This window comes from Lissotriton helveticus, chromosome 7 (assembly GCF_964261635.1).
Source record: "Lissotriton helveticus chromosome 7, aLisHel1.1, whole genome shotgun sequence".
Taxonomy (NCBI): domain Eukaryota; kingdom Metazoa; phylum Chordata; class Amphibia; order Caudata; family Salamandridae; genus Lissotriton; species Lissotriton helveticus.
Genome location: NC_136068.1, coordinates 550945098 through 550970063, shown reverse-complemented (window position 1 = coordinate 550970063; position 24966 = coordinate 550945098). Strand labels below are relative to the sequence as shown.

The 24966-nt window shown below is 43.1% G+C and overlaps 1 protein-coding gene across 1 annotated transcript in view; it reads right to left on the bottom strand.

The window, feature by feature from the left end:
- LOC144769171 (extracellular calcium-sensing receptor-like) overlaps positions 1 to 24966 on the bottom strand; it is a 143443-nt gene that overhangs the window by 25818 nt on the left and 92659 nt on the right. Inside the window, exon 5 of the mRNA XM_078653187.1 lies at positions 20933 to 21056. Coding sequence (XP_078509313.1) covers positions 20933 to 21056 — 124 coding nt within the window. The remainder of the gene's footprint in view (positions 1 to 20932; positions 21057 to 24966) is intronic.

Here is a 24966-nt window from a genome sequence, read left to right as displayed (position 1 = left end):
TAGAGCCCAGGGCCAAACAAGACTGATGGTCTGTGCCAAATGAGGTGAATGAGCACAAAGGGGATGTCTCCTACTTGGAGGACTTCAAGACAACCTGATCACTTTACGGGTCCTGCATGTCAATCTTTTCAAACCCCAGTTCAAGAGGTCTGAGGTCACCATGCTCCTGGTCATGGATGATGGAGTGGAAAAAGAGAATAAACCTCTCCCCGACAAGTTCCATCACTGTAGTCCATGGAATCAGAGCTGGCTCCTGCCTCCACTCCTATGACTAGCCAGCCTCTTGTGAACACAACATCTTCACCCAGGCACCGGTCCAACATGGACGGATGTGCCGGCCAAGGTCCCGCATTGCTGAACAGGAAGACCAGGCTCCAAATGTGTGGGCTGGCATGGAGGCCCAGATGTTGTGGGTGCAGCGCCTGCAAACAAGACACATGGGGCCAATCCAGCTGCAACTATCAAAATTGGCAAAGAACATCAGCCTCATGACAGACAGTGTGCGTCAACTAACCACAGCGGTAGTGGATGGAAAAAGGGAAAATAACGCAAGCATGCAGGAGCTCACTAGGGTGATGCTTGAGGGCCACAGCACACAGAGGAGAAGGCATCGGCAGTGCATGATGCTCATGGCAGCCTATACCAGGTCCAACAATAAGCTCAGCATCACCACTTCGCTGCTGTCACGTCAATCCGTGGCAATGCAAATTGATATGGCCCATTGTTGTGGGGATGTGGCCAGGGCCCTTGGACAAGTGACCACTGCTGTGGAACAGATCCAGGCTGGTACCGTTGGTGGCAGCAAATTAATGGGGGAGGAGGGGAGTGAGAAGGAATCCAGCCTTAGCAGCCTGTCGATGCCAGTGACCACTGCCAGGAGGTGCTGTACCCTCAGCACAACACCTTCTGTTACACATCAGGGGGATGTGGACTATGCAGGTGAAAGGCATTTGGGGGTGCGTGGCAGGAAGCGTTAGACAAACATGTACTCCTTCATTTGCCCATGCTGATGTAGCCATGGTCAAAACTATTATAGTGACGGTTTCAAGGTCCTGAAATAGTTTATTCCCCTCTATTTTTCTGTGCAGTCACTGTTTCATTTATCACAAATCTCTGTGTGGCTACACAATACTACATGGGCTTATGTCAGTAAATACTTTTTTGTTCGACATTTAAGAGTCTTGTTTCATCATTACATACCTCAGAAATAATGTTGTGTGATGTCTGCACATATCCTTTGCTCTTCTGCTGAGCTTGCCACATGCATTTGTCGGAGTAGTGCTGGTGGTTGGTTGTCCCCCTCAGACTCACTGTCTGACACCTCGATGGGTATCCCTCTTCTGGTGCCAATATTGTGCAATGGGAGACAGTCATTACAACGCAACTTTTACAACGTAATGCCATTACAACGCAACTTTTAAATCGTAAGGTCCATTACAACGCATGTCAGTACAATGCATGCCATTACAACGCATATTCCTTTACAACGCATGCCACTACAACGCAAATTATTGGTTATTCATTTTAGAACGAGAATAAATTAAAATAAACACCTTGCATACTATTAAAATAAATTGCAAAATTACCCCTGGCACGGGATGCAGGGACAACAGGGGTTTTGGGTGGGGAAGTGCATTAAAATGTAGGCAGAAACTATACACACTGATCAATAGAAATAGTTGATTTAATAAATTAATACTTGGGTATCAATTTTAATACTCATATAATAAAAGAGAGTACCCCTGGCACTGGATGCAGGTAAAATAGGGGTTTTAGGTGGGGAAGTGTATTAAAATGTAGGTTGAACCTATAAACACTGATCAATATAAATAGTCATTTTACTCAATTAGTACTCGGGTATCAAATTTAATACTCATATAATAAAAGAGAGAAACAATTCAAAGTATATGAATTTTTGGAAATATATATTTGGGGACAGAAATTGTTGACAATAACGATAACCAAATAAAGAACTTGCTTTAAAAGTTAATGCTCAGTTATTAATTATAGTACTCAAATATATTGAAAGGTACACAATACACCTTATTTAATTAAAATGTAAAATAACCCCTGGCACGGGATGCAGGGAAAATAGGGGTTTTGGGTGGGGAAGTGTATTAAAATGTAGGCAGAAACTAAACACAATGATCAATATAAATACTCGATTAAAAAAATAGATACTCAGGAATCTAAATACTCGTATAATAAAAGAGAGAACAAATTAAAAGTAATTGATTTTTGCAAAAACGTATGAGGATATAAAATGAAAATAAAACTGTTTTATAAGTTTTACATTTACATAAACATGTGAGTAAGTAAACAGTGGAAATGAGAGCACATGTCAACTGAAATATGTGACCAAAAAATGGGAGGAGCAGTTAATTGTTTCCATAGTGACTTCACTAACAAAAAAGTATATAAACCACACCCGTAGGATGATTAGTTTTGTTCCAGAGAATCAATTACGGGTGACAAAACTACGACAAAGGTAAAGTTTACAAGCGACGGAATCATCTTCTGTTCATCTTTCATTTCCTCAGAGGGAATACTATGTTAATGTATATATTGTAAAATATAAAACATTATCGGGTCCATTAGGATGGTGGGCGGACCTAAGTCCGCCCCCCATCCTATCGGTCATTGGGACCGCCCGCCACAAGGTCGGGGGTCCTGTGGGGGGTATTAGGATGCACCCGCCACTGTGGCGGGCGCATCATGCATTTTTAGCATTGTGGTGGGCGGTGCTCTCAGCACCACTCGCCACAATGCTAAAAATGCACGAATGCTTTGCATTAACAAAGCGGCAGGCACCGCTCGGTTGTTAATGCAAAAGCAAATGCAGGGGGGTACCACAGGTACCCCCGTGTGCACCCCCACTTCTCCTTCACTCCGGGGTCCCGCAGGGGGCCCCCGAAGTGAAGACCGCATGCCTTTCCGTGGTGGCATCGCTGCCACGGAAAGCCATCTGTTCTGACCCATCCTAATATGGCTGGCGGTGTCTAATAGACACCGCCACCATGTTAGCCCTTTCCGCCCCGGTCGCAAGGCGACCGGGGCGGAAAAGCGGCGGACGGTCTTTCCGTCCGCCGTGGTCCGTCCGCCATACTAATATGACGGGGCCATTTAGGTGAGGATGGCCGGTGGATTGCCCCCGCCAGGCCGACGGTGGCTACCGCCAGCCTGGCGGGGGCAATCCGCTCGCTATCCTAATGGGCCCCTATGTTGCCTCCAGAGGAGTTGGATATATGTCGATGGAAGCTGGAAACAATTTTAAAGAGAGGTAAATTAATGCTTTAAGTTTATGATTGATATATTTTTTAAATGCTAGTACATTTAAAAGATTTGAAAAAGTAGTATGTTTAAGTATAACTGTAATTTACTAACGACATGACGAAAGATCAGTTAAACAACTATCGGTTGCGAAAAGAAAATACTACGAAGACATGGAGAACAGAGGGTTTGAAAAATGTATAAATGATTTTTTTTTTAAAGTACCACTAATACTCTTTTTCTTCTAGAGTGAAAATTGGTTTAAAAGTATTTATATTGTGTATTGCTTTTACCAATTTTCACTCATGATGTACTGGAGGTTTATCTTCGCAAGCAGTAATCATGAAAAAAAAAATATTATGGTCAATTTAATAGTTTTAAAATATTGTTTTTTAGAAGTCATACTGTTTACTAAATGTTTAATTGAAAAGAAATGTTAAAAAAAATGTAGTGAGGGAGTGTTTCTTGTAGCACTTCTATTCTACTTTATCTGAAAGTAAATTATATTAAATAGAAGATGGGGCAACACTGTTGTAAAATATTTACACTAGAAAGTAGTGTTTGCAGTAAACAAATGGAGTGTGTGCCAACGCGTAACAGAATTGTTTTGAGTACCGATTTTGTATGTCACCCATCTGATGTTTTTTAAAGACTTAATACAAATATTTTCAAAGCATGTCTATTTTTTCTGCAGGGTAGCTAGAATTATACATATAATGCGAGTAGGTAGTACTCCACGCTAAAGAAGAAAACTCAGCACAATTATTAAAGTTTATAAATAATAATAATATTTTTATTTACCTTCACAGTCCACCAAGTTTTAGTGTAAAATACCTTCCCTCAACTTTTTTTTCAACGCATTGTAATTTAAAATGCATCACAAAATGGCTGTGTGGATGGTGAAGGAATGGTTAACGTCACATAAACATAAAAAAAACAAAGCCAATCATTATTATGCGAAGGAAGCTCCAGTTCGGAACACAAAAGCCAATAAAATGTCTCTGCAACGCCGCGCAGGCGAATGGTTGGTAATAGTTCTTCTTAAAATAGTTCACAATCAATGAAAAATAAGCTCAGAAAGGTTCTTATTTCTAAATACGAGCCAATCAGATGTCCTTGCAACTCCACGCAGGGGGAGGAATGGCTGCTAACAATAAAGACAAAAGAAAGAGATTATTCAACCACGCCTAGGGACAAAACACATGTGTGTTTGTAAAAACAAAGATTGCGAGGCGCAGCATTACGCACAACCAGGCGCGCAACGCCCATTGGACTCACAGGGCTTCATCCCCCCCCCGTCGTGTGTGGCAGCCCGGGATGAGACAGCTTCCCGGGCAGATACAGCCGCACCCTAGCACTTCACAGGTCTTTAAAAGACCACTTGCATGTTAAGGAGGATTTGTTGTTGTTTTACCGCTTCTAAGAGCCCCTGCAGCTCCACTCTGCCTATTGCTTAAAGATTCAGCCCCCCGAAATATTTTCCTAGCCCCCCCTGAAATTTGGCTCTAGTTCCGCCTCTGCGCGCAAAGTCATATTAATATGGGTAAGCGTAAGATTCTTGACTCATATGCGAAGGGTTCATAGTTCGGTTATACTGTAACGCATGGTACGTAAATAGAAATTATATTTAATGCTTTAGGAGAATTAAAATAAATACCAACTTTGTAAAGTTGTGACCTACATTGTAGAAAATTGGTTGGTCTTTCCTTCTACGGGCCGGTAAAGGACCACAGAGCAACATTCAAATGTCTTACAAAGGACTCACGTAGCACTAGGGGATATAAATCGAATGGAGAATGGAGAAGATTTTGCTTTGTTTGTTAGAACTTTCTGCCCTTTAGTTGTAGATTGTTATAATACTCATATAGCCCTTCGTAGCTGGGCTAAATTGGCTAATAAAGTCACCCTAGCTTGTTAAAGTCCCGCGTCTTCGGCACAGGACTTTAATGCGCCCATCTAACACCTACAATATCCAGCACTTATCCTACTGTTGCATCACCGTAGATTTAGAATACTAATTTTATTACCTACACTATCCAGCTGTCACCCTACTGTTGCACCACCCTGGAGTAAGAATAGTAATTTTATACCCTACTGTATCCAGTACTCACCCTACTGTTGCACCTCCGTGGAGTTAGAATACTAATTTTATTCCCAACACTATCCAGCAGTCATCTTACTGTTGCACCACCCTGGAGTAAGAATATTAATTTTCAACCCCACACTATCCAGTACTCACCATACTGTTGCACCACCCTGGAGTTAGAATAGTAATTTTATCCCCTACAATATCCACAACTCACCCTACTGTTGCACCACCCTGGAGTTAGAATAGTAATTTTATCTCCTACAGATTCCAGCACTTACCCTACTGTTGCACCACCCTGGAGTAAGAATAGTAATTTTATTCCCTACACTATCAGCAACGCACCCTACTGTTACACCACCCTGGAGTTAGAATAGTAATTCTATCCCCTACAGAATCCAGCACTTACCCTACTGTTGCTCCACCCTGCAGTAAGAATAGTATTTGTATCCCCTACACTATCCATAACTCACCCTACTGTTGCACCACGCTGGAGTTAGAATAGGAATGTTATCCCCTACAGAATCCAGCACTTACTCTACTGTTGCACCTCCCTGGAGTAAGAATAGTAATTTTAAAAACGACACTATCCACAACTCACCCTACTGTTGCACCACCCTGGAGTTAGTATAGTAATTGTATCCTTACACTATCCAGAACTTACTTTACTGTTACACCACCCTGGAATTAGAATAGTAATTGTATTCCCTACACTATCCAGCACTCACACTACTGTTGCACCACCCTGGAGTTTGAATAGGTATTTTATCCCTTACTCTATCCAGCACTCACTCTACTGTTGCACTACCCTGGAGAAAGAATAGTAATTTTATCCCCTGCACTATCCAGTACTCACCCTACTGTTGCAACACCCTGGAGTTAGAATACTAATTTTGTACCCTACACTATCCACAACTCACCCTACTGTTGCAGCACCCAGGAGTTAGAAAAGTTATTTTAAACCTCATCTCTATCCAGCACTCACACTACTGTTGCACCCCCCTGGAGTTAGAATAGTAATTGTATTCCCTACACTATCCACAACTCACCCTACTGTTGCACCTCCCTTGAGTTAGAATAGTAATGGTTACTCCTACACTATCCAGCACTTACCCTAAAGATGCACACCCCTGGAGTTACAATAGTAATTGTTAATCCTACACAAACCAGCACTTACCTTACAGATGCACCCCACTGGAGTTAAAAATAGTAATTGTTACTCCAACTCTATCCAGCACTTACTCTAAAGATGCACCCCCCTGGAGTTAGAATAGTAATTGTTACTCCTACACTATCCAGCACTTACCTTACAGATGCACCACCCTGGAGTTAGAATAGTAATTGTTACTCCTACACTATCCAGCACCCCCCTGGAGTTAGAATAGTAATTGTTACTCCTACACTATCCAGCACTTACCTTACAGATGCACCACCCTGGAGTTAGAATAGTAATTGTTACTCCTACACTATGCAGCACTTACCCTAAAGATGCATCCCCCCTGGAGGTAGAATAATAATTGTTACTCCTACACAATCCAGCAATTACCCTAAAGATGCACCCCCCTGGAGTTAGAATAGTAATCGTTAATCATACACAATCCAGCACCTACCCTACATATGCACCCCCCTGGAGTTAGAATAATATGTGTTACTTTTACATTTTCCAGCACTTACAATAAAGATGCACCCCCCTTGGGTTAGAATAATAATGGTTACTTCTACACAATTCAGCATTCACCCTACATATGCACCCCCCTGGGTTTACAATAGTAATTGTTACTCCTACACTTTCCAGCATTTAGCCTACAGATGCACCCCACTGGAGTTAGAATATGCGACACTGTTTTTTTGTATAAAAATAATTTAATAATGATTTTATATCCAAATATATTATAAAAAAATGATCATGTTTATATAATGAAAAAAATATTTGTATTTCAAATAAGAGTTTATTATTTAAAGTAAGTTAAACATAATGTTAGAAAAATTCTCTTATTACAATTTTTGTTGTTTAATATGACGTTTACGTGAAAGCAGCCATTTTGAGGAGCGTCGCAGGGCAGAGGAAAAGCAAGGGAGACCTGCGCAAAGGTTATAAACTTTTTAAAAGTTAATTTATATCATGTATGAGGGAGGTTTATAGAAGTAAATAATGTGTTTACGATGTCACAAACCATGTTGTTAGTATATGCCCACGTCGGGTCACGTGTTTATAATGTATGATGATAGAAGCATGCTATTGCAATGCATATTTTTATGGATTTGAAAGTTAAAGACTTGAAAAAAGAAAACATCTAAGGAAAGGTGACCCGACTTATAACTATAATATAATGTTTAGAAAAATCCCAATTTAATACAATTGTACAATTTAGGGCAAAACAGGAAAGTAAAAGTGTAGTGAGTATTAGTAATGTATAATGTGAGCAACATTATCCAGGTAGTCTGAAGCCACACACAACAAAAATTTATGTAAAGTTGCCAATAGTCTTTCAGACATCTCTTTAGGTTTTTTGCTAATTCGTGGGTTCAGACTACCTGTTAATCCTTGACTCATTCTCATTTCCTGAAAACTCCTTCCTCAAAGTTTCTAAAAAATGATAAAAGTTAGAGTGAGCTTTTCCAATTGTATGGTTAAAGGAGTTGTGCCATCCCTCTATGGCATTGTTTGTCTTTGCTTCTCCTTCTAAACAGCTCGAGTAGCAGTTCCACCACTCGACATGGAAACGTGGCTTCCTCCTGCGGCCCGACCTGTTTAGATGCCCAATCCATTTGTCTTCAAAATAATTTAGTAAGGGTGCCAATTTGTCTTTGTTTGTTGTATACTAGTCAGATTCTGTAATTGAAGTGTAGTATTCGTCTACATTCTCAGGAGGAACAAAGCAAAGTGCAGTCAGTTTTTTTAGTTTGAATTGCAGTTTGCTATCCGATACGTAATCCACAACTAAGGATGTTTTTTGTATCTTATGCCAAAATGCCTGGGAAAAGTGGAAAAAACATCCTTGAAATTGGGTATCCACGTACATTTTGGAAATAACATTAATCATTGCAAATTCAACATCAATAAAAATGTTCCTAGGACTTTTGTTGGATTTTTGATTTTAACACTGTTAAAAGTTCAGTGTAAATTGAGGATTCCTTATCAGGTAGCAAACTGTATACCAAGGGGACTACCAGATTATTAATTTTGACATGAATAGTGTATATGTGTTTGAAAGGATGGGGCGTGCTTTTAAACATCCCATCCATCATCTAAACATCACTATTCTCCAACTTAACTAGATTACGTGGTGTACTAAAGATAAGAATTTGTTTATGAGGGTTTTGTTTGTCATGTAGTAAGGAAGGTTTGTTAGAAACAGATAGAGAGAGCTCAGGAGGAATAAGAATGTCACAAAAGGTTTGTGGTGTAACTCTTTGTAGGTTACTTGCCTGTTTTTTACGTTGTATAATTCATCTCAGATTGGGTATAATGGGCATACTGCTGGCAACATGACTTGGGATATGTCCTGCAAACTCCCCTAAAATAGAACCACAGGCAGGAGTCATTGGAGGTGCATGCAATATCCTTCATTTCATTTATAGTTTCTCTCACCTCAATCTCCATTGCAGAGGCAAAGTGGTTATGATCTGTAGTTTTTAAAACAGACTCACCCAGAGTAACCGCTCTGCCTGTGCAATGGCTTGAGTAGTATTGCACACACCTCCAATGACACCTTGGTTCTGTTAGTCTCTCCTTGCAATAAATATACCCTGCATGCTTTAAGAGGAGGTTTCCTCTGCTCGAAGTTATATAATGTGCTGCCTTGTCCGTTGAAATTATCTGAAAAAAAGTAGGATATTTTGTAAGTTTACTTCTATTTTTATTCATTAGTTCATTGTTTTTGTATTTGTTTATCATTTAAAAACTTTTCAAAATGCTTTGATTGAAGTTGGGAAATTAACTGCTTTACTAGTTTTGTACATTAATTTGAAATTCCTCTATTTTATTGAAAAATATACATTTGCCAATTTGTTTCAGTTCATTTTACCTTTTGCTTTGGTTGGTTTTGCTTCAAGTTGGTCTTTGTTGATCTTCAATTTGGTCTTTGTAGTGTGAAATATTTTAACCTGGAAGAGGAAAGGATATATGTTTCGTGTATTAATATTTAAATATATTTGTATGATGGTTGTTTAGGAGAAAAAGGAGTCATTTTTATTTTTAAATATACATTTTTTTCTAGAACCTACCGTTCCTAATTCTTTAAGAGGTTTTGAAGATGCTCGTAATTTTCTTTGAATGGTGTGGCAAATCAGTTGTTTTATGGATTTCGACTGAGCTCTTTTCTTATAGTTGATGTCTGTGGAAAGTTATGAAACATACCTTTTATTAGATTTTGAATTCAGATTATCTTTTATGTAAAAAACAAATGCATTATTAAAGTGGAACAAGGAAAAAATAGTTAACAATATTTAAATAAGTTTGCAAACAATAATAATCAATATTTACTAAAGTATATTCGAATTGTGATTTTATAAAAATCTTGTAGTAATGTTCATGATTATAATCATTAAAAGTTTCATTATTCTCCTTCTTTGATAAATTGACAACTTTTCTAAAAGAGAGAGACATGTAAAAAAAATCCCAAACATCAGGAAATATATAGCTTTTTTACCTTGCACATGATATTGAAAAAAATGGTTTATAAAGTGGATATTATTTTGATTTCTGTTTCTAATATGTGATACGAGTCCAATCTTTTTTTAATAGAAAAAATAGAAACCCATTACTTTAAGAAAACATCTTAATCTTGAAAAATGACAGATTATATTAATTAAAATAATTTTGTTAATGTTAACTTTTTTCAACAATGTCTCTTCCTTCTTGTTCGTAGGATGTGTTTCTTTTTTCTTCATATCTGTTGGAGTAATTTAAAAAATAATTCAAACATTTTCAAAGTTTATAATGTGATTTTAATTTGAAGCTAATATATTTTTAAAAAAATACAACTCACCTAAAAAAGTTATGTGCTATGTGGTTGATGAATTTTGGCATTTTGTATTCCTTGTGGATTTTTCTTTTCTTTATAGAATTTTCGATATGAATACACTGTCTGTTGGAATTATTATGAATACAAAATGTTAGATTTTGAAAAAAGAAATAATAGGTTGTTAAAGTAATTAATTTTAAAACATCATATAGCTTCGTTTTCAATTTAAAATCAAATTCTTAGGTAGGCCATATAGGTTTATAAGTGAAAATATGAACTGCACATTGCATGTTTATTGAGAATATTGTACAAGGATGAATGATTATACCTTTTTAGATAATTTAATTATCTCATTCAGTATGTATCTTTTTACCGGAGGCAGTCTCATTTAAGTATTTGGCATCACGTATTTTTTAAAAAAATCTAAAAATTGTTAAATGGTTTTTAATCGATTTAAATTATATATTTAATATTTTCACTTACTTTAGAGTTCAGTAACCCAAAAACATATGTTTTTCTCGAATCTTTAAATTCAGGGAAAAGGTTTGGATTAAATTGCAAATGAATGAACATATTTTAAATGAATGTATTGTTTTTTCAAAATAGTTAGCTAGATATTTTTTAGCAATTTATTATACTTACTTGTTTGTTTTCAGAGGCTGTAATGTGACTTTGCTGTGAATTTTTATGTGACAGAGACAGAGAGTGGGCTTAAAATGCATCTGCTCTCGCTGGTAGTCAGTTGACCATTGTCTTCAAAATGGTGGATGTCTTCTATTTATACCTTTATATGTCTACCACCATTATTTTACCAAAAATATCTATTGTGTTTCTTATTTTTTCCTTGTTAATATCATGTGTAAACTTATATTTTAATTTTCGTTTTAGAAATTGCCGGTTTCAATGGTTTGTGTTTGTTTTGTTCACCATTTTGTGTACTAGATGACTTATTTCATGTCATGAAAACAGTAGTAGGACTTATTTTTGACCCTAGGTTAAAAAATGGTGCTCCGATTCTTTTGGAATCTGAAGTGTAACTTTCAAAATATGTTATTTTACGTTATTTTTAAAAATTAAGAATATCATTGTTTGTATCAAAATTGCACAATCTTGAAATTCTTAAAAAAAATTATCGACATTTTAATACTTGGTAAATACTTGAGTATTCAAATTAATACCTGTGTATTAATTTTCCAATGGAGTACCGTTTTCATCATTTGTGTGTTCAATTTCTTAACACATTTTAAAACACTTACCCACCCAAAACCCCTATTTTCCCTGCATCCTGTGCCAAGAGTTATTTTACAAAAATGTTTAAAAATATATATTTTTGCTTTGTATTGTTATGCGTAGTATTGCATTGCATAGTAATGGCACTTATAATGCTTTTTATATAAATTGCTTTGTAATGGTTATCGTTGTAATATATTGCGTAGTAACAGCACATGCGTTGTAAAAAATGCGTTGTAAAAGTATGCTTTGTAATAGTATGCGTTGTATCGTCATACATCCTTGCGCAACATGAAGCCACAATCCGGCAGCAGGTCTCTGGACAGTACTGCAACGCTCCACCAGTTTTGTGTAGTATGCGGAAGCTATTCTTCAGTAGTCCAAATGTGCATTCAATGATGTTACATGGGCTGATGTGTGCTGCATTGTACCTCTGCTCATGTGGTGTGGCTGGGTTGAGGTATGTTGTTCCACACGGCGTATGCACTGTCACCTACAGGGTAGTAAGCAAAGGGTTAGAAACTGTTATGCATTTACATTTCTGTCTATTTGTGTAGGAAAATAAGTATAGGTGTTTCCCGAGCAGATGTCCTTTCCCAAATTCACCCCTGAGCAGATGGGTGTGGATACCACTGTGTCTAAATATGTAGGAGTCGTGGGTGCTTCCAGGGTATTGCATCACAATGTCAGTTATGATATGCTTTGCATTGCACACTACTTGCACATTGGTTGAATGATATGACTTCGGGTTCCTGAAAATGTATTCATTAGCTGATGGGGGACATATGGGAACTTGCATACAGTCTATGCATCCAATCACATGTGGGAACAGTGCGACCTGGTAGAAGTCCAGTTTTGTCTTGTTCACATCCTGTTGGCTTGTGGGGAAGGTGATGTGGGTGTGGATCCTTGTCATAATGGCATCCAGGAAGGATTTGAAGAAACGTGACAGGGAGCTTTGTGATATCCCTCCAGCAATAGCTACTATCCCCTGGAAACTGCCTTAGGCAAGTAGGTGCAGGCAACATAGAACCTGCACATGGTTGGGGAATGCATGAGTCCTAAGGGTCTGGTGCTGTATTAGGGGCTCCAATTCTGCTCTCAGGTGTAGGATCATTTCACCATTCAGCCTGTACTTATAATATATTTCATCCTCTGTTTTTCCCAGCAATGCAATGTGATACGCACTCTGAATACCCGCTCCTGTATTCTCTATCTGCGCTGTGTTTCTGCCTGGATTCTCCTCCTCCTCGCCATCATGTAGAGCGCTGCCATTGTGAAAAGCTCAAGGGGCCATCTGGGTCAGTTTACACAGGTTTCTGAGCAGTTGCACTTGTTTGATCGTTTCAACCCCCCCTCTGCTCCCCGCTGCTTCTCTCCTGTGGCCCCGCCCCCTTCTCCTGTCTCCCGCTCCCCATTCGCCACCCCGCTCCCGCCTCACAGCTGCTCCTCCCTCCCACTTTGCCATAAATGGCGGGGACCGCGCGTACGCGCAGCGGCCACGCACAGCGGGCGCGCCGATAGCGCGCCAAAGGCAAGCCCGTCGACACCCATCCACGCCTGGACCGCGCCCAGCGCCAGAACCCCTGGACCCCGCCAGAGCCAGCCAACCGACTGAGCTACGATGACGCCACCCTCCATGCACTCAACACCGGCCGACATCCAGCCGGCTACCAAGCCACCCCGAAACGCACCCACGGAGCCTTCACCTGCCACGCCTGCTACTTCACCTGCACTCGGTCCTGCACCGCGCCAGCCAAAACAGCCGCCAACAACGACCACCTCAAGTGCATCCTGCTCAACACCCGCTCCATCGACAGGCACGCCGTTGAACAATGGGACCTCCTGGACAAAACGGCATCAGCAACGCCTTCTTCACGGAAACCTGGATGAAGGCCTCCTCAGCCCCCGACATTGCCATTGCCATCCCGGACGGCTACAAGATCATCCGAAGGGACCGCGTCAACCAGACCGGAGGAGGCATCGCCATCGCCCACAGAAACACTATCCGCATCACGACCAACACCCACGACACCATTGCCACCGCAGAGCACCTGCACTTCCAGATTCACACCGACCCCAGGACCACCCTCAGAGAAACCCTCATCTACAGACCCCCGGGACCACGCTCACACTTCAGTGAGGCCATCGCAGACTTCATCAGCCCGCTCGCCCTCACCTCCCCCGACTACATCCTCCTAGGAGACCTCAACTTCCAGCTGGAGAACGACCAGGACAACAACACCACCGCCCTACTAGACAACCTCGCCAACCTCGGATTCAAGCAACTGGTCAACACCCCCACCCATTACGCCGGCCACACGCTCGACCCCATCTTCTCCTCCAGCAACCACATCTCCTTCAGCCACACCACCGAGCTCCACTGGACCGACCACAGCTGCGTACACTTCAACTTCAGGAAAACAACGACCCACCACCGCCCTCAACAAACCCCTTGAAGATGCTGGAGCAAGATCACCACTGACCGACTCACCACCTCCTTGAGCCTAAACCCTCCCACCAACACCACGGACCCCAACGAAGGAGCCCGCAACCTCACACAGTGGATCAGCGACTGCGCAGACTCCCTTGCTCCACTGAAAAACCCTCCCAGCAACCTCAAGAAAGCCGCGTTGTTCACCAACGATCTCAAAGACTCCAAGAAATCCTGCCGTGACCTCGAGAAAGCCTGGCGCCACAACCAGTCAACGGAAAACCTGACAGCCCTCAAGAACGCCACCCGCAAACACCACCAGCTGATCCGCACCACCAAAAGGTCATCCTTCAGAGAACGACTGGACAACAACACCCACAACAGCAAGGAGCTCTTCAACGTCGTGAAAGAGCTCTCCAACGCCAGCAACAACAACATCACGCCTTCTCAAGACCTTTTGCAACTCTCTGGCACCTTTTTTCACCATAAGATCATCGACATATACGACAGCTTCGGCGCTCAGAACTCGTACCCCACCACCGAACCTACACCCCCCACCACCACCCTGTGCGCCTGGACTCAGGTCAACACGGAAGATACCACCCACACGATGAACACCATCCACTCGGGCTCCCCAGCCGATCCCTGCCCAAACCACATCTTCAACAAGGCCGACTCCATCATCGCACCCAAACTTCGGGACATCATCAAAAACTCCTTCATATCCGCCAACTTCCCGGAGAGCTAGAAGCATGCAGAGATCAGTGCCCTCCTGAAGAAACCCACCGCAGACCCCTCAGACCTCAAGAACTTCCGCCCCATCTCGCTCCTCCCCTTCCCTGCAAAAGTCATCGAGAAAACCATCAACAAACAGCTGACAGCCTTCCTGGAGACGAACGGCTCCCTCGACCCATCGCAGTCCGGATTCCGAGTGAACCACAGCACCGAGACCGACCTCATCGCAGCCACCGACGACATCCGGACCCTGCTGAACAATGGAGAAACCACCGCCCTCATCCTGCTCGACCTTTCGGCCGCGTTCGACACGTCTGCCACCGCACCCTGACAACCTGCCTCTGCCACGCCGGGATCCAAGGAAAGGCCCTGGAATGGATCACTTCCTTCCTCTCCGACAGAACCCAAAGAGTCCGACTCCTGCCCTTCCTCGCAGAAGCCACCAAGATCATCTGCGGCGTACCTCAAGGCTCCTCGCTCAGCCCCACCCTCTTCAACGTCTACATGAGCCCCCTCGCAGCCATCGCACGCAAGCACAACCTCAACATCATCTCCTACGCCGACGATACCCAACTGATCCTCTCCCTCACCAACGACCCCACCTATGCCAGAGCCAGCTTCCAGGACAAAATGAAAGACATCGCAGACTGGATGAAGCTCAGCCGCCTGAACTCAGACAAGACGGAAGTCCTCATCCTCGACCCATCCATCTCCGCCTGGGACGACTACTGGTGGCCCCCTGCTCTGGGCCCCCACCCAAGCCCACGTTCCACGCATGCAACCTGGGATTCATCCTTGACTCCTCCCTCACGATGGCCAGGCAAGTTAACGCCGTTACCTCCTCCTGCTCCAACACACTCCGCATGCTCTGTAAGATCTTCCGCTGGATCCCCACTGGAACCAGGAAAACGGTCACCCAGGCCCTCGTCACCAGCCGTCTGGACTACGGGAACGCCCTCTACGCTGGGACCACCGCCAAACTACAGAAAAAACTCCAGCGCATCCAGAACGCCTCAGCACGACTCATCTTGGACATCCCCCGACACAGCCACATCTCCGCCCACCTGAGGGAACTGCACTGGCTCCCCATCAGAAAGAGGATCACGTTCAGACTCCTCACCCACGCACACAAGGCTCTCCACGACTTGGGCCCCGAATACCTCAACAACCGCCTCACGTTCTACACCCAACTCCGCTCCACCAGCCTCGCCATCGCCACCGTCCCACGAATCCGCAGAACCACCACCGGAGGAAAATCCTTCACCTACCTGGCGGCCAAGGCCTGGAACACCCTCCCCACCCACCTACGACTCACCCCGGACCATCTCTCCTTCAGGAAGCAACTCAAGACCTGGCTTTTCGAGCAGTAGCAGCCCCTCCCCCTCCCAGCGCTTTACAAATGTTCTTGATTGATTGATTGATTGATTTGATTTTCTTTTTTTTCACAACTTACCACCTGATTGTGATTCCCCTTATTCTGCACTTGCAAAAATGTGATTTTCATGCGAAATGCAATTTGCGAGTTTACATGCATTGGTTTGCGAATTTTTATTAGAGATTTGCTATTTGCAATCGCAGTTAGGAAAATTGCAAATAAGGATTTGCATTTTGGTTCTCGCAATTTGTGCAAGCCCTTATTTTTGCGAATTTGTTGATTTGTCGCTAAATAGGTTCCTGCATTGGAAACTGCTGAATTGCGCTTGCAAACAGCCTTTTTTTAGGATTCGCTATGTTTGCGAGGCATGTGCCTGCATATCGCTAGAATCTCACAGGCATGCTGATATCACAGGAGAGATGAGTGCCCACATTGTATGCACTTACCCTTCAGAGAGGACAAAGAACTAAAAATTAAATAGAGGACTATAAATCATACTGAAGAAACCCAAAACATAAGTGTGTACCTTTTTACATTAATTTTCTGCTTAGATAGAGGATTTTCAAAATGTAAGATTACGTCTATATGAAACACACTTAAAAGTGTAAGAGCCTCACAGATGTTGGAGCAATGTTGCTTTCAATTATTCATTAACTACCATTTAAACCGTGTCATCTACATCTGATATTTTGTTTATGCCTCCATCATGATGACAGACAATGACACCATGTACACAGTTGGGCTGGACTTCCGTATGTCCACTTTATTTACTTCACACTTAAGGTCAACAGAACACATTTACTAGTTTTGCAGAAATTACAAGGAAAACATCATTTTTCATTGTAAAGTTTAAGAATTGTGTGTGCTACCATGATGAAATATATTTTAATATGATAAAATACATTTAAGTGCTCATACCTCTTATTAAGGTGGTGACATGGTGGATCGTCATCCATATAAAAGAGCATGTATGCAGCACAGTGTAACATTAGGTTCATTGTGAGAAGTCGAGTACAACAGGTTGGTAAAGGTTGTTAAACCCTTTTATCAGCTTTAAACTGCCAGTTCAGTTGTGCAGGGTTTAGCTGCCTTGGTTACGCCGACTGATTAGGAGGGCAGAGTTGTGACTATAATACCTCTGTGTCCACTAGTCTGCTCTTACTCCATCAATGTAGGAGCTTGCACATGACGGTGCTGGCGGACGCTTGACAGATTTTTGTATGTCAAGCCGCCAACATAAAAATAATGTGGGAGGACAGTTTGGATGGTGAATGGCGGGTGAATGGTACGTTGAATTGTGATTGTCCAATGGCATCTGCCAAGATATAAATTTAGCCCTATGTCCAAATATGGAAAGCTTCGCTAGGCAAAGGTGCAAAAGTATCTGGCCGACAAGGGACTTTCTCTGACTGCAAAACACAATTTTTTCCCAGTCTGAGCTTTCCTGCCAACGTATTCACTTAGACCGTATCCAGCGTCTGTCTGATAACATGGCGCCATCTTCAACCACAACCTGCTTCCTCGCCCTGCTCAGAATGTCTATTTTTCATTTCAGAGACTAAGGCCCCCATTAGGATGACCCGCCACCCCATCGGAAAAAGGGATCGCCCGCCATAAGGGCAGGGGTCCCGATGGTAGCATTAGGATGCGCCTGCCACTGTGGCGGGCGGGCATTTGCATACACGAAGCGGCCGGCACCGCGCGGTGCCTGCTGCTTCATGTATGCAAATGCTGGGGGGTACCACAGGTACCCCGCATGTGCACCCCCCACCTCTCCTTTACTCTGGGGGCCCGCAGGGGGCGCCCAGAGTGAAGCCCGCATGCCTTTCGATGCCGCCGCGGAAAGGCATCTATTCAAGCCCATCCTAATATGGCTGGCGGTGTTTGATAGACACCGCCGCCATATTAATCCTTTTCCGCCCCGGCTGCAAGGTGACCGGGGCGGAAAAGCGGCAGACCGTCTTTCCGTCCGCCCCGGTCCCCCCCACCATACTAATATGGCGAGGTGGAATTAAGGTACGGATGGCGGGCGGATTGCCCCCGCCAGGCCGGCGGTGGCTACCGCCAACCTGGCGGGGGCAATCCGCCCGCCATCCTAATCCTAATGGGCCCCCAAGTCTAAAGATAAAAATTAGGACCAGGTTGAAGTGAGTTTCTGTATCTGACCCACGCTCAATAACAGTCAACTCTTTTTGGTACATTTTTTAATTCATATCTCTGGTTCACTTATTAGATTTTTGCTGTTTTGGTGCCATTTTAAAATGTATTCTATTTCTCTAAACTGTTTTGGGATCTTTCTTGTGTTCTGTCCTGACTTTATTCCTATTTTGATACTGCATAAATACTTCACACATTGCCTCTAAGTTAAGCCTGTCTGCTCTGTATCATGGCTACCAAGGGTTGAAGCTCATGTTTAATTAATGACTTTAGTGGTTCACAGGGACACTGGTTGTGGTTATTAAATGAGGTGGGTAGTCACCCTCCTCAGCTAATACTCTGATTTTTTACACAGAGCATACTCTGTTCTGAATTATCAATAATACACAGCAGACTGAGGGAACTGAAACTCACCCTTGTAGCTTCACCCCTGGTAAACACAACTTAAGAATTGACCTATGTTTCTAAAAGCCTGCAATTACCAGTGCCAAGGAGCACAAATAAAACTGCAATGGTCACTCTGTCTCTAATGGCAACTCCCCTTTAAGTATAGGATCTCACAATCACACACACTCAATCCTAACCCATAATCTAGATATTATTCATGATGACGTCTGAGGTACCAGTTATCGGAGATTGGATACATTTGATATGAGGGGTAAAGGAAAAGGCTTGTGCCCTGGAATCAATTCATACAACCACTAGCCACTAGTCTCACAATGGCTTGGTTTATTCTCACACCATTATAGATGAGGTACACGTTGGGTGTATATCCTCTGCAGTAGATCATAGCATTACACAAGGGGAACAATCAAAAGAAGGAAATGTGCTGCACCTCTGCAGGACTTGCAAAGAAAGAAAAAGTAGAAACTAGACTATTGTACGAATTAGGTTAGTCCATGGCTTTTAAGGCCTAGAGGGGTATCAACCCAACCAGCATCATTCCAAATAAAACACTTGAAAGATGATACTGGACTGACTATTTCCATACCTAATTACCTAATGAAACACATGGAATCCTTCTTTGTCTCCAGCTTAGCTCTATCCTAATTTGTGACCTTCTTCATCTTTGCTGCCCACCAACATTTGTACTTTTTCTTTTGTGCCCTTCTGTCAGGAAGACATTAAGTACTCGCAGAAAACAGATAATTTGTCTCTTGCCCCAATTATTTGTCCCATGTGCCTACAAAGTGCAAGATCAAACGTTGGCTGATTTCATAGTGGAATGTCCTATACCTTGTTCAAGGGATGGCCCTAAATGTTGAGAAGGAAGTAGAATGAGTGCAGCTGTGTCCACTTTGTCCATGTTAAGGCAAATGTTGTCTGTTGCCACGATGAGGGCTGTCTCACTGCTGTGGTTGGTTCTGAACCTTGATTAGGAGGGATCAAGGTGGTGATTATTATTCAGGTAGTTGGCCCTCTGAGCATTGATGAGCTTTTCAAGGAGGCTGGATGGAAGTGGAAGAGGGAGATTAGTCTGTAGTCAGTCATTGCCAGGGGGTCTGCCAAAGGTTTAATGAGGTGAGGCAAGAGGGTGGCGCATTTCCAGGAGTCTAGGCAGGTGGAGGTGGAGAGTGAGAAGTTGAGAATGGGTATGTGGGCTGCAGATATGGCAAAGCTTTTTGTGAAGGTGTGGCGCAGGCAAGGATATGTTGGGCCCAAGAGTGGATGGAGTGTATTGTGTTAGCCATTTTAAGCAGGTCAATGCGGTTGCTAGTGGGGTGTTGTTGTCAAAGCCAAAGACTTTGAGGGTAAAAAGGTCCAGAGGGGAGACAAAGTGGTTGTAGATCCTGTTGATTTTTCTTGTGAAGTAAGTAGTGGGACAGTTGAGTATAGAGTTCCTGGGATGAGTTCATGGTTGTGGAGATGGCTGATGGGGACTTGAATTCTTTCATAATGGCAAAGATTTCTTTGGTGGTGTAGGAGATGTTTTTGAAATTGTTCGGGGAGTGCTCCCTCACAGGGAACAAAAATGTTTCCTAAGTGACTCCATGAATGATGGTGTCTGCTTAACAAACTTTCAGTGCCTTCAGAGGAGTTGCTGTGGTGGCAGCTCTGCCGAAGCCACAGCAATCACTGTCAGGCAGGAAGATATCTCTAAATATGGATGCTACAGATCATCAGAGTTCTCTCATCCAATTGCATGATATCTAGTGATCCATGATGCACACAGCACAAGAGAGTTTTGTAATAAACTGCACGTCCTTTTTCAATTTTTCAATTCCTGTTCATACAGCCATCACATAGATATCTAGTCAACATATTTTAGCCCCTTTTTGAACTTCATCAAAGTAAGTGCTCCCAGTTACTGCCATGACATGGAGTTGCATTTCACCCAATGCCAACATTACATGAATGAAATATCCATACCCAACACATTCAGAATAGCTTTTATGGGGCAGGATTAAATCTGTACAGACATATACACACAAGGCTGTCTCTCTATAGTCGATATTTAATTATTAGTGACTCTACAAAACATTAGTGCCATCAAAGACGTCTTACAAAAACTGCTTTCATTCATAGACTCATCAACACCATGTGATGGTTGTTTAAAAGGAAGAAGAGAGGGATAATTGATCAAAGCCTGAGTAGTCCCTTTGCATTGATACCTTACACCATTAAATAAATTGCAGTTATAACTTTTTGACGAATGTAAACCTCTTAATGTGACTCACCCGATTGGTTTGTAATGCTTCCTTCCGAACATAGGACACACCCAAAGCAACATCTAGGCTTCCCTTCAGTAGCTGCTTTTCTATAACCTGGGCGGCACGGCTCACTGCAAATAGAAACAGGTACCTAAGAAGTGGTAAAGAGTGCAGAAAAGATATTAAAGCATACATGAATCAGATACATTTCTGTAATGTGTAAACACAGGAGGATTTTTGTAGTAGTTAAACTAGTCTAACTTGAATTAAACACATGTGTACACGTTAGTTTAGACCAAGAACATGTTAGAGCATGATTTAACAAACCTTTTCCACAAGCGAGTTGACCTTACATGTTGACAAGTTCTCAAATCCACTTGCAAAACTTCAAACAGATTCACAAAGGCAGGAAAAGCTTATATTTTAATTTCAAAATGGCACTTGTAAGTTCCCCTTTTGCTGCAAAACTGAACATGTAAACTGCTCTTGCATAGTTGTATGACTGTCATAACAATAGTGAATGTCCCCTAATGGAATATCAGGTTGGTGGTTTGGGAAATGCAACACAAGAAGCAAATACCTGAGAAATCCTGACTTTTTTTCGACATTCATAGCATTTATCATATCATTCCCACAAATATTTGCACTTCAAAATGTATGCTTCAGCAGAACAACACATAAGTGTTTTGCTAAGTTAAGTGTATATGTAAAGTGTACTGTCACCTGCAAGGTTATCCTCGCACTAAGCAGGTGTATTTGCCTTCCCCTGAATATGGTACATTGGTCAATTGAAAAACTATGGGCTGATTCATAAATGGCTTCTGCTGGCACAGGCCTGCAGTCATGGCGAGAGGCCCTCAGTGGTGTCTGGACCTCCGCTATGACAAAATGCTGTTTGTAGGTCACGACTGCGGGGTCTTCGCTACAAGTGTGGATGCCCTTTGTGAATCAGGCCCAAGGTCTTCAGCTCTTTCCAGAACTCAAGAAGAGAGGAGGGGACTCTGATGGGGAGTGGCAGTCTGTTCGATGCGTTAGAAGTGATGTAACAGAACAACCATCCTCCTAATATGGTGTTGTTCATGCGTGGGATGTGTGTGACAGAAGTCTGACTACAGTGGTGTGACTGGTTGGTGGAAGGAGATGTGACTGTTCAGATAAGTGGGGACCAATCTGTGTAGTGACTTGAATGTGTGGTTGAAGAATTTGAAATGAGCATGTTTTTGTATGCAGAGCCAATTGAGGTCCCAAAGGCGTGGTGTGATGTGAGTTTTGTGTGGGAGGGTGTGCATGGCTGCTGAGTTCTGGATGGTTTGTAATCTTCTAGTGAGTTGCTTGGGAATCCCAGAATAGTAGGTGATCCTGTAATCCAAGTTGCTAATAACTAGGGCATGAGTGACAGATTTTCTAGTGTTGATTGGGTGCCATTTGAATCTTCCTTCTGCATCTTTGGTGTCTGGTAGCAGGATACAGTGATGATGTTGACTTATGCGGCCATGATTATTCCAAGGTTCCTGGCAAGGGTGCTGGGTATGAGTGTGAATCTGAGTTTTTCCGACCACATGTTGGAGTCCCATCATGAGATGCTCTTGCCAAAGGACACTACTTCTGTCTGGTCTGTATTGAGCTTGAGACAGTTGTATTTCATCCAGTTAGTGACTTTGGTCATGCAGGTGTTAAACTTGTTTCCTGTCTTGTCCGAGAGGGAGAACATGAGTTGCATGTCGTTGGCTTAGGAGAGGATGTTTACTTCTGGCCAGAAATATCATGTCAGCGTTGAAGAGGGGGAGGCCTGAGTGATGAACCTTGAGGTACTCCACAAATGATTTGGTAGGCTACCCAAAAATAAAGTGCAAGGCAGACAGCTATCTGTTAAGAAGGAGCATATCCAGCGGATAGCAGGTCCTTGGATGCCAATCCCATGCAGGTGCCTAATGTGGATGGGGTGTGAGACCACGTCAAATGCTGCGGAGAGGTCCAGGAGAATGAGGGCTGCCATGTCTAGTGGTTGCTGAGGTGGTTGTTGACGCATTGGTTTATTAGTTTCTCTAAGACCTTTGCTGTATATAATAGAAGGGAGATGGGTGTACAGCTGAAAAATATGGCTGGGTCAGGAGATGGTATCTTGAGCAGAGGTATGGTGGTGTTTCCAGGTGTCTAGTAATGTGGTTGTGCGAATGGAGGCATTGAAAATTAGTGTTAGTATTTCACTGAGTGGTAGTCCTTTGTTGAAGGAGTTGTGGTAGCAAGGTTTAGATGAGGCCCTTGAGTAAATAATCTTCATGGTCGCAGTGATTTCAATGGTGTTGATTGAGGGCCACATGGTCGTGGTTCATTCTTTGGTCATGATGGGAAGTTATGTTATGAGGATTTGCATGGTGCACTTATCATCCATGAGGGTATTCAGGTGCTTGAGCAGGTGCATAGGCATGTAGTCCAACAGAGTTATTTGTTATGTTATGTTATGTTATATGTGGATTTATAACGCGCTCCGATAGTCAAGACTGTCCTGGCGCGGGGACGAAACTAAATCAGAATGATAGGAGGAGTCAGCTATTCATGAGTTTGAAAGAGGTGAGTTTTAAGCAGTTTTTTAAAATTGGTCAGATTGGGAGCGTGTCTGAGAGCGTCTGGTAGAGCGTTCCACATTTGAGCTCCCTTTACTGTCAGATATTGTCCACCCAGGCGAACTCTTTTAAATCTGGGGACGACCACCTGCTTTCTGGAGGTAGAACGCAACTGACGGGTCGGGAGGTAAAGAGTGAATCTTTTGGCTAGATAGGAAGGGCACGGTCCATTGAGGGCTTTATAGACGAGGACCAAGGTTTTAAAGCGCACTCTTTGGGCCACAGGAAGCCAGTGAAGCTCCTTCAACTGTTTGCGAACGCTGAGTCTCCTTGGGATGTTAAAAATGAGTCTCACCATAGCATTCTGGACTACCTGTAGTTTTCTGATCAGATAGTCAGGTGCCCCTATATAAAGGGCGTTTGAGTAGTCCAGGCGAGAGAGCACCAGAGCTCTGGCTACCGTTTCTTTGGCCGTTTGTGGAAGAAGGGGAAAGAATTTGCGAAGAATGGTCAAGATTCCGAAACACGTCCCCGCCAGTCGCGAGATTTGGTCGCGAAAACATAAGTCGGCTCCGAACCAGATACCCAGGTTCTTGGCTATCCCACTCTCTCCCGAAGGGCAAGTTGATTCACTGGGCCAGATAGACTCCTTAAAGTCAGTGGGAAATTGGCCGTAGAGCAGAATTTCAGTTTTATCCTCATTGCATTTGAGGCATGATCTAGCTAGCCAGGTAAATACAGAGGATAGGCATTGGCGTACTCCAGAGGTGCATAAGTTCTCCTTTTTCCAGGTGAAGAGAAGCTGGGTGTCGTCGGCGTAGGCCATAATCTTAGCACTCCAGTTCTCTGCCAGCCGGATCAGAGGAGTTAGATATATGTTAAATAAAAGGGGACTTAAGGTCGACCCTTGGGGTACTCCAGTTTCTACCCTTCGATTAGAGGAGTGGTAGGGGGGTAGCCAAATCTGCTGGGTCCGGTCAGATAGAAAAGACCTGATCCATTCTAATGCCGTGCCCGAGATGCCAATGTCCTCCAGCCTAGATAGAAGCTGGAGGTGGGGCACCGTGTCGAACGCGGCAGAGAGGTCCAAAAGAATAAGGGCCGCTCTGCCGCCTCCGTCAAGGCATTCCCTGATGGCCTCTGCCATCTCCACCAAAGCGGTTTCGGTACTGAAAGAGGAGCGGAAGCCTGATTGGGCCGGATGAAGAGCTTCAGAGGATTCCACGAATCTCTCAAGTTGCCGAAATGCAGCCTTCTCGCAAACTTTGGCAAGGGCTGGCAGGAGTGATATAGGCCTGTAGTTGGAGGTGATCGATGGATCTGCGGAGGATTTCTTTATCAGGGGAAGAAGTTTGGCTTGTTTCCACTTGGAGGGCAGAATTCCTGAAGTGAGGGATTCATTAACCAGGGCAGTGACCATAGGGGTAATTACTTCGGCTACTCCATTCAAGACCCTCGCAGGGCAAGGATCTATAGGTGACCCTGACTTCAGAGTTT